This window comes from Mustela nivalis, assembly GCF_964662115.1.
Source record: "Mustela nivalis genome assembly, chromosome: 15".
NCBI lineage: Eukaryota > Metazoa > Chordata > Mammalia > Carnivora > Mustelidae > Mustela > Mustela nivalis.
Window position 1 is genome coordinate 88,889,454 of NC_139034.1, and position 9,961 is coordinate 88,899,414.

At 59.3% G+C, this 9,961-nt stretch overlaps 1 protein-coding gene across 5 annotated transcripts in view; it reads left to right on the plus strand.

The window, feature by feature from the left end:
- Window positions 1-9,635, plus strand: part of TMCO3 (transmembrane and coiled-coil domains 3) — a 34,971-nt gene extending 25,336 nt beyond the window's left edge. For all 5 annotated transcript variants that reach the window (XM_082701147.1, XM_082701150.1, XM_082701148.1 and 2 more), the window contains 4 exons: window positions 2,851-3,001; window positions 5,877-5,956; window positions 7,059-7,208; window positions 9,004-9,635. In XM_082701147.1, the coding sequence (XP_082557273.1) occupies window positions 2,851-3,001; window positions 5,877-5,956; window positions 7,059-7,208; window positions 9,004-9,117 (495 nt within the window). In that variant the 3' untranslated portion in view covers window positions 9,118-9,635. The remainder of the gene's footprint in view (window positions 1-2,850; window positions 3,002-5,876; window positions 5,957-7,058; window positions 7,209-9,003) is intronic.
- Window positions 9,636-9,961: the final 326 nt, after the last annotated feature.

The window sequence follows — 9,961 nt, forward strand, 5'->3', positions numbered from 1 at the left end:
CCTGCAGCCCCGCAGCTGCCCTCCCCACCGGATTCACGCAGAAGCTCAGCTGGGAATGTGCGCAGCGGCTGTTTCATAGCAGCCAGACCCCCCCGGTCCTCCAGCAGGTGCCCGGTTCCACCAGCTGTGGTCCGGCCGCACCAAGAGGACCGCCCAGGTCTGAAACAGCTGGTGCATGAGTCTCCAGGGAATTATCCCGAGCAGGAAAAGCCAGCCCTGAGGTCACATACTGTGTAATTCCACTCATGTGACGTTTACGATGACAGAACTTCAGAAATGGAGGGAAGCTTACGGTTGCCAGAAGGTGAGGAGAGGGTGGGGGAGGATCCTTGTCACGGACCCTTGCGTGTGTCAGCACCGTGTTGCGTCCGTAGCCTGGCTGTGATCTCGTGCCCTGATTAGGAAGACGCCACCACTGGGGGGCCCGGGCAAGGGGTGTGTGAGATCTCCTTGGACGGTTTCTCACCCTGCAGGTGAATCGACACTTCCCTCAAAACTAAAAGGTTAGTTTTAAAAGGTTAATTTTAATTTAAAGGACTTCAGCAAAATCTGTTTCCTCGTGTATGATTTAATCGTCTACTCGTATTTTATAATCTTGGCAGAAGTCTAAGATTCGCTTCTGCTCACATGCGTGACGTGTTTCATTTTCTTACATTGCTTTGTCCATTCTGGAGAATTTTTCTTCTTGACAATGACATCCGGCAAAGCCGTGTTGTCCGGACGACTTCCGTCTGTCTTCCCAGCGGCTGCGCAGGTTCCGCTGCTTTGCTCCTGAGAAGCTGCTCGGGTCCCCCGCGCGTCCGGTGCCGGCCGGCTCGCTCATGAGATCGTCTTACAGCTCAGACACCCTCGGTGCCCTGAGATAGTGCGACACAGCCCCTCCTCTGCTGTTGGCTGTTGGGCTTGGTTCCCGTTGATGGCTCCCCTTGGCGTGCTCCCGGCTGGGCATGTGGGCGTCGGCTTGCTGGTGCTGAGGTGGGCGCCAGGCCGCCAGGGTCGCGCTGTGTCCACCCCCGCGCCGCAGAGCGGTCAGGGTCTCCGCACCCCCCTGCACCCGTGCGGTGTCTCCTCAAGGCTTTGACTCCACGTCCCTCCCGAGCTGGTGGACGCCCCTCCTTGAGGCCGGCCCGAAGCCTCGGGTCATTTTCTGTTGCATTGGCTGTTTCTCTTACTCATTTGGAGGAATTTTTAACATATTCTGGGAAACTTTTTGTCTTTGCTTCTTTGTACTAAAAGTACATATAACAGAATCAGCCACTTTAGCCCTTTTAATGGACGCATACAAGTTTTCCGCATGTTGACAGCACCGTGCGCCGGTCCGCGCTGTCTGAACATTTCTGTCACTGCTCCCCAAAACCCGGACTCCCCCAGGCTCGCCCCTCCCCCCAGGCCCAGTGACTGCGCTCCTGCTTTCTGCGCTCGCGGACTCACCCGTGCGTCCCTGCTCTGAGGGGGCGCCCTGGGTTTCCGCGCTCTGCTCCTTTATGGCCGAAATTCTCTGTCCCGTGTGTTTGCTTAGAACCTTCTCGTCCGTGACTGTCCTGTCCGCTCTCTTGGTAGCATTTTTAATAAATGGAAGTTCTTGGTTTTCCTACGCTCCAAGCTCCAGGTGGCAGATGGATGGCGCTCGGCGGCCCCCCGCAGGTTGTGTCTTCCCGGGTCAGAGGCCGTGTCTCCTGCAGGACGGCCTGCTGTGCTGCTCTGCTGCTCGCCAGAGAGCCGCGGCCGTCGGGGGGCCGGGGTACATGGGGTGCGGGGCCGTGTGCGACGTCTGGTGCTGCATGTGGCTGTCCACGCCGCACTGGGGCGCAGGTCACCTTGTCAGAAGCCAAGAGGCGTGTGAGTGCGTGGGTGTGAGCACAGGGGCATGAGTGTGGGCACACGTGTGTACGAGTGTGTGGTTGTACGTGTGCTCGTGTGAAGGGACGTGTGAGTGTGAGTGAGCACAGGCGTGCAGGTCCACCTGTATGTGTCTGACTCCACTTGCCCCGCCTGCAGCCCGGCTCCCCAGCAGCCGCGAGGTCTCAGAGTCCGCTCGGCTGAGCCGCTGCTGCAGGGGTGCAGGTGCAGGGAGAGCCCGGGCACCGGCCTGCGAGCCGTGGCCCGTGAGCGCCCCGTGCGCGGCCGCTCCTGCGCAGGTTTCTCGGGCTTCGTGGTGTTTGGTGTGAGGTCGTGCGTTCTGTCGTGGGGCTCGTCCCGGGCGTGGTTGCGGAGCGAGTTTCTCTCCCGTCCCTCTCTGCTGGCTGCCGGCCTCTGTGTGTGGCTTCGCTTCCACAGAGGAAGACGCCGCGGCTGCTTTCAGGCCGCTGTGCGTCGGGATCGCCTCGCAAAGGAGCGCACCCGAAGCTTTGCATATGACGGCTGTCACCAGGAGCCCTGGAGCCCGGACCTGGGTGGCGGGTCACCAGGAGCCCTGGAACCCGGACCTGGGTGGCGGCCCGGCCGCTGGACATGCGGGCGCCCCCATCTGGGGTCCTGTGCCCTCGGGCTTCGCTGGCCACACCGCCCTCGACGTGCCCTTGGCTGGAGACGCGACGGTTTATGTGAACGTGTTTTCTTGGCATAGTTGGGTAGTCAGAGTCAGGATAAAAAAATCTGCCACAAATATTTAAAATAAACTTTCAAAAATATTGTCATTCAAAAATTTGAATGATTACTTCAAATATTTTAATTTTTTTCTGTATACGGCAGATTCAACTCACATTTACTTGCTCTGTGTGTCTCCGCTCATCCCCACAGAGGCCCCTCTGGGGACTTCAAGACGAGCCTTTGCTGTGACGACACACCTGCCTTTGGGCATGAACCCACCCCCTGGCTGTGAGTGACATGTGGCCCTTCCGTCTCCCCCAGGTCACAGAGCTGCTGGACATCTCCATGGAGCTGGGCTGCTTCCTGGCCGGCGCGCTCATCTCTTCCCAAGGCCACATGGTCACCGAGGAGGTCGTGGCTTACATTGAGCCCATCCGCGACTTCCTGGTTATCATCTTCTTCGCGTCCATAGGTAACCGCCCTTGCGCACCGGGACAGTCACGTGGTGGCTGGGAGACTTCTCCTACTCACGTATTTCTGTCTGTGCAGCCAGAACAGCTCCAGAGTAGTTGGGGTCTGCAGAGAGATCTTATTAGAAAGGGGGCATTTGCACTCGGGAACGTTAACTTGTTGGTCAGCGGCCATACTCCGGGGGTGCTCAGATGCCCTTGGGGAGGACGACCCCACCTTCAACTCCGTGGGAAAGGCACAGGTGCCCGGCAGGTTAGCAGCTTAAAGTCAGCACCAAAACGGGACATTAGGGAGGGAAGATTAACTTTGATGCCAGAAAACTCAGCTGCTCTGCCAGTGCCCCTTTGTTGGGCGCCCCTTCACCTGGCGTGACCATGCAGCGGCCGCCTTCCGGCCAGGAAGCTCCTCACCACCCCTGTACCCGCTGACGGGCTCGGGGCCACCCCAGCGAGACCCAGAACCTCGAAGAGCACGGGCGGCCGGTCCTGAGAGCAGGGTGCAGGGTAGGAGACCGCCCGCCACCCGGCAAGATGAGACCCTTTGCGCTGCTGTAGGGGATGGGTGTCTGCGGTGTTCCGAGAGAACCTTCTCGCCCACACGGGCCCCTCACGCTGCCTTCCCCATCCGTCCCCGCCCCGTCCCTTGCCCGCTGTCCTGGTGTCTGGGTCTGTGTGTCTCTGTCCCTCCTGCCCCAGGTCCCCGCATCCGGCCCCCTCCTTCCGACCGCTGCTTCTCTCGGTGAGGACCCGTGAGGCCAACAGGTGCCGGCTCCCTCTGACTGGGTCCTGGGCCGCACTCCCCCGGGGCTGCATCGCACTGACCCCGTGTGGCTCGCGTCCTGGCTGCGGGGCTGCGGCAGCGTGCGCCGGCTCGAGGAGGAAGCCCTGCAGACGCGCTCCGACAGGCACGCTGGGCTCTTCCGCACGTTAGGGCTCTTGACCCGCAGAGATCGCGGGTGCCCAACGACGAGACGGCGCCGCATGTTTCTGCTTTGATGCATCACGTTCAGCCGAGAAGCGTGTGCACCCTCCCCCCACTCGGGACAGAGCCTTTCTTTTTAGCGTTCTAAGCAACACGGAAGTGTTCTGTTTGGGACGATGCCTCAGTGACGTGCACACGAACCTGGTCCCTGACCCCTGCCCTGCGTCAGGCCCTGTGGGGGCTGGAGGACTGGAGGGCCCATGGGCCACAGTCCGTTCTCGGCGGGGCGAGTGACCCTGGGGTCCCAGAACCACAACGGGGGCACCGAGGGCCCTGATCGAGCTCTGAGCAGTGAGACCAGTGTGACCAGCAAAGGGCAGTTTGGGGCCTGGAGTGAATGAGGGCCCCCCGGGGGCTGAATGCCGAGGTAGCAGCCGCTCGGGGAGGGGGGTTCAGTCCAGATGGCGGGACCCTCAGAGGGCAGGAGGGCCCCAGGTGCGCTTGGTGGGGGGCAGTGCGGACTCCGCCCCGGTGTCCCTCTTGCTATAGGTGACGCTGGCTCCGTTCCTCATCACGGCACAGCTGGTACCTGACTTTGTGTCATTGAGAGACCCTGGACCCTTTTCTTTGTGCTGCTTTGTTTTAAAGACTCTTTATTTGAGAGCACAAGCAGGGGGAGAGGGAGAAGCAGGCTTCACACTGAGCAGAGAGTCAGATGCGGGGTTCGATCCCGGGACTCCGAGACCTGAGCCGAAGGCAGACGCTTCCCCAGCTGAGCCCCCGAAGCGTCCTTGTTCATGCTGTGTTGATGAGTATTTGAGCCATGGCTCTGGCTGCCCAAACGGTTGCCAGCGTCCGGCCGACCATAGAGCTGAGGAGGCCTCTTCCTGGTCTGCAGGTGGCTGTCTGCTTGCTGGGTCCCCATGTGTCCTTTCCTGGGACACAGTGTGCTCGGGGACAGACAGGAGGTGGAGAGACAGACACATGAGGACTCCCGCGTCCCCTTCCCTTACGAGGACACCAGTCCTGCCGGCTCAGGCAGCCACCCTGTGACCTCTTGTCACCCTTAGTACCTCCGGAAGCTGTCTCCGGATGCAGTCACACGGGATTGTGGCCTCAGCATATGAACTGGGGCAGCTTGGTCAGGGCAGCTCTAGAGGCAGAGCGGAGTGGAGGTGACCAGGCCCGTGTGGCCCTCTACCACCTGCCTGACCACAGTGATGAGTCCCTGTCACTTCTCACCTTACGGATGAAGCGCGGGACGTGGGTTTTTTTTTTAAGATTTTATTTATTTGTTGAGACAGAGACAGAAAGCGAGCATGAGAGAGGTTAGAGGGAGAAGCAGACTGCCCGTAGAGCAGGGAGCCTGACACGGAGCTCGAGCCCACGACCCCGGGATCATGAACCAACTGAGCCACCCAGGTGTCCTTTTTTTTTTTTTTTTTTTTTTTTACGTTTTTCTTGTTCTAGACTTTTCGCCAAGGATTTCAGCCTCTCGGATCCCTCCCTGGGACACAGAGAGGAGTCCAGAAGTGGGCACGGCCCCTCCTCATTCTCGGAGGTGCCCTAGAGGCCGCTGTGGGCCCCGGTGGGGTGGGACGGCCCCGCCTGACATCGGCGGGCCTAGTGCACGCGTGAGGTGACTGTGGGGCTGGTGTTGACGAGCAGACCACGTGCCACGTTCTGGTTCCCATGCCGTGTTTGCTCATTCGTCCCGAAGTTCACGTCTGCAGAGAGGTCAGGAGGCTCACGGGGGTCCATGCTTTGTTGGCGGTGGCCCTGGCGTGGGCGTGTGGAGCCTGTGCTCCTTGTGCTGTCCCAGGAGCGTGGGGTCATACTCACCGGGTGGCTTGTCTGGGTCGAGGAGAAAGGAAGCCTGAGTGTCCCGGCCTGGGGACCGGAGGGTGAGGCGGGCGGGCCCGCGAGAGTGACCGGGTCTGTCCTTGCCCTCGCAGGCCTGCACGTGTTCCCCACCTTCGTGGTGTACGAGCTCACCGTCCTGATGGTCCTCACGCTGTCGGTGGTGATCATGAAGGTATGGAGTCTCCTGGGTGCTTTGCGGCAGGCACAGCACTCGTCATTTTCTGATTTATGGGTCACAGAGCCTAACTTCCGACCCGCAGTGACACTGAGTCTGCAAAGCTCCAACAAGGCCACTTACCCAGAGCCCCTCCTGCCTTCCAGCACTCTGGGCACCGGGCAGGGGAGGACCGGGGCCTTGGGGTTTGTTTTCCTTTATTGGCTTCAGAATCGGGTATGTTTGATATGGGGAGTCACGAAAGCGGAGCCAGGAACGTGACTTGCGGACGTCCCAGGAGGCCCCAGGCCTCGGATGTTCTTCCCCAGCGTACGTCTCACTGTTGCTTTGTTTTCAAATTATTGTAAGATTTTTGCCCACTAAATCGGTGGTTTATTGTAGGAGGCTGTAACTCAGGAACAGCCAGCTAGAAGAGGTGCCGCAGGCAGAGCCCTGGGGCGGGGCAGGGGCCACCCAAGCCTGTCCGGGCACCCCACGAATGTCCCATTTAGCAGCCACTGAGGAGTCCCTCCTGGCTGCCGGTCCCCTGTGACGGGAGACTCTCCAGTTGCCGCGTTAACATTCATTTCGGGGTCCCGGGACCTGTCCGGTGGCTGTCTGCCTCTGTAGATGATAGACGTTGACTGAAGATACCGGTTTTGTGAACAGGGATGGGAGGAGAGGGGGAGAATCTCACGTAGCAGACGCTGCCCAGCAGGGGCCCCACGGGGGCTTGATCTCACGACCCCACGATCAGGACCCGAGCCCAGATCAAGAGTCGGACACTGAACCCACAGCCGCCCAGGCACCCCTGACTTGAAGGAGCCCGAGTCCCAGGCGATTGTGGCGCTTGCCCCACGGGTTCTGGGCTGCTCTAGACTTTGCTCACGTGACAGATACGGTGCTGTCCTTAGTTAGGTGTCCTTGAGGGCTGCCCAGTATCTACTGCTGTTGACTTCGTTTGGGGGAAACCCAGCTGTCTGCTAGTGAGCCTGAACCTTGGTGTTACTCGGCGTGGTCTCTGTCCCTTGGGCTCTTCTGCACGTGTCCCCAGTGAGTCAGGCAAGGGCTCCCGTCTGGTTTCTGCTTGGCCGAGGCAGTGACCCAGACATCTTGGCAGTTTGCCCTGGCAGCTCTGGTCTTGTCTCTCCTCCTGCCGAAGAGCTGGCAGTACGTCAAGTGGATCGTGGCCGCGGGGCTGGCGCAGGTCAGCGAGCTCTCCTTCGTGCTGGGGAGCAGAGCACGCAGAGCGGGCATCATTTCTCGGGAGGTGAGTCTGCACCCACGTTCTGTGTGTGTTTGGGGAGCCCCGGCCCACACACCCGACCATGGTGTCTGAGCACCCTTCCCGCCACTGGCGTGGGGCCGGCGCACCGCCTGTGCCCTGGCGTGGAGCGCTGACGCCGTTTTAGATGCTGCCCCGGCACCTTGGTATTTCTGGCAAAAAGAGACAAACTGAGTCTGAAAGCTCCCCGCTAGCTCGTGCAGGGCCGTCAGCCCAGCCAAGAGCCCCGGCCTTCCCGGGACTACGTCTGAGAACTTGGGTTTAAACCCTGAGACTGCTGAAAAAGCAGACCTGGAACGCTGTTATGCGGAAGTCCCTGGTCTGTTTCGGGCTTTTTTCACAAAATACGTTGCAACACTTGCCTCTGCGTCAAAGGTGAGTTTGGGTTGCTGTGAGAGATGCTTCTGAAGACACCGTGTCTCCAAGTTTTAGGGAGTTGGAATGAAAACTTCAATAGAAATGATGAGAAACTTCCTAGGTATAAAATACATGGAGGTTTTTCCTGCGTATCAATGGATCCAAAAGCTTGGGGTGTCTTTGCTCAGCTCCCTCCTTCCCCACCACAGTCTGAAGTGTGCAGGGTGCTGAGCCCCCTCGCGGTGCCTGCAAGGTGAGCCCCCCACCCCCACTTGCCTCCTTCCCCTTGGTCGCTGGTCCGATCATCCTGGGCCTGGCCTTCTCACCGGCCGGCTGGGCGCACGCCCGCTGCTGCTGTGCACTTGCCTCTCCTCCCTTCCAGTCTTCGTTCGTTTGCCCTTGGAAAACTGGCCGTGAGTTAGAACTCGATAGATAACCCTCTCATGACCCCTGGTTGTCACTTTACATTTGGCAAGCAGGACGTTGGTGCTTGGCTGGGGCCTGTGGGCTGTGACCCCCACCCCAGGGTCAGTGGGCCACAGTCTGCCGTCCACCGTGGTAAGGCAGGTCCTTTAGAGCAGGGCCCGTGTGAGCCCCGAGTGATCTGAGGACCGGTGACGCCGCTGTTCCGGTGGACGCAGGGTGGACGTTGAAGGGATTCTGCCGTCGATGAATGGGTGAATGTCGGGTCATGGTGGAGGAGGGGCCAGGAGCCCGCACACGCTTCCCCACGCATCGGAACCACGGGGCCCGTTCACCAGGCCCACGGTTCTCGCTGAGGGACGGGCCGCTCTCCCACTGGGGATGTGGACGTCCAGGCTCACGGATGGCAGCTTCTACTCAGTAGTTCACTCAAACCTCGCGGGACCCCAGCCCCCTCCCGCACCTGACTTTAGTTTCGTCCTTCCTGTGCACACCTGTGTGAGCCGCTTGGGTGGGGCCTTGAACCGGGGCGGGCGTTTGCCTGCTGCCCGCTTACAGCGAGCCTGCCTCCCGTGGGCACCTGCTGCCGGTGAGCCCCCCTTCCCCCCGCCACCAGCCGCCTCCAGTAGCCGGCTCTGCACACCCGCCCCCTGATTTGGGCCAAGGGAGTACAGAAGCTCCTCCGGGTGCCTGGGACGCGCTGTAAGCGTTCAGACCTCCGAGCTTGGCCCCTGGTGCCCGCGCATGAGGGGGTGGGATGGAGCTCGGTTTGAAGAAGCGAGGGCTGAGGAGCAGCATCTGCGCCCGGGCTTCGTCCGAGACCTGCCCAGAGGCCACGTGCTCACTTCGCTGGCGGCCTGAGCCCCTGGGCTCCGGACCCCATCAGGGTGCAGGGCTCCCTGCCGCTCACGTCCACGTGTGCACGCGCCCCCGGCTCTGTGGGGTGTGCGGGGCACCTCCTGGTCCCGCGTGTGGCCACCAACAGCCTTGCCTGTTGCAGGTGTACCTTCTCATCCTGAGCGTGACCACACTCAGCCTCTTGCTGGCCCCGGTGCTGTGGCGAGCCGTCCTCACCAGGTGTGTGCCGCGGCCGGAGAGACGGTCGAGTCTGTGAGGGGAGAGGTGGGGACGCGCGGCTTCAGAAGGGAGACCTGTGTGCGGCCACCCGTCCCTGGGAGCCCTTCGCCTCGGGGACTGAGCACTCCGTGGAGGGGGCTCCCCGTCCGCCAGGCGGGCCGGCCTCACACCGTGGTTTCGGGCCTTCCAGAGTAGCACGCTGCATCGTCGGTCACGCACCGTGTACGTAGGACGCTGCGTTTTGCGGATCGCCTTGACGGTTTTGCCTGGATGTGCCTTTTTTTCTGAAATTAATCTTCATTTTCTATTGTTATTTCATCAGTTCATGATTTTTTGGTATAAAAAAATCAGAAAGGTTTTTTATTTATTCAACTTTTGTGTTGTAATCTGTTGGCCAATATTTGTTATCAAACATTTCTGTGATGTGAAATTTTAATTCTGGCGGTGAGTTTGGGAAGTTAATTCTAGTCCTTACTGTTTTCTAAAATAACAAATCTCTTTCAAATGTCTGTTTTCATTATAATAATCTTAAATGAAACACGTCAGTTTGTCTTATGGATGTCGTTCTTTTAAAATACTTGTTTTGAGGGGCGCCTGGGTGGCTCAGTGGTTTGGGCTGCTGCCTTTGGCTCGGGTCATGATCTCAGGGTCCTGGGATCGAGCCCCGCATCGGGCTCCCTGCTCCGCAGGAAGCCTGCTTCCCTCTCTCTCTCTCTCTGCCTGCCTCTCTGCCTACTTGTGATCTCCGTCTTTCAAATAAATAAATAAAATCTTTAAAAAAAAAAATAAATAAAATAAAATACTTGTTTTGAATCATAAGATGTGCGTGCTTCAATAAAGATCATTGATGATCAAAGAAGTTAATTGATATTTTTTGGAAT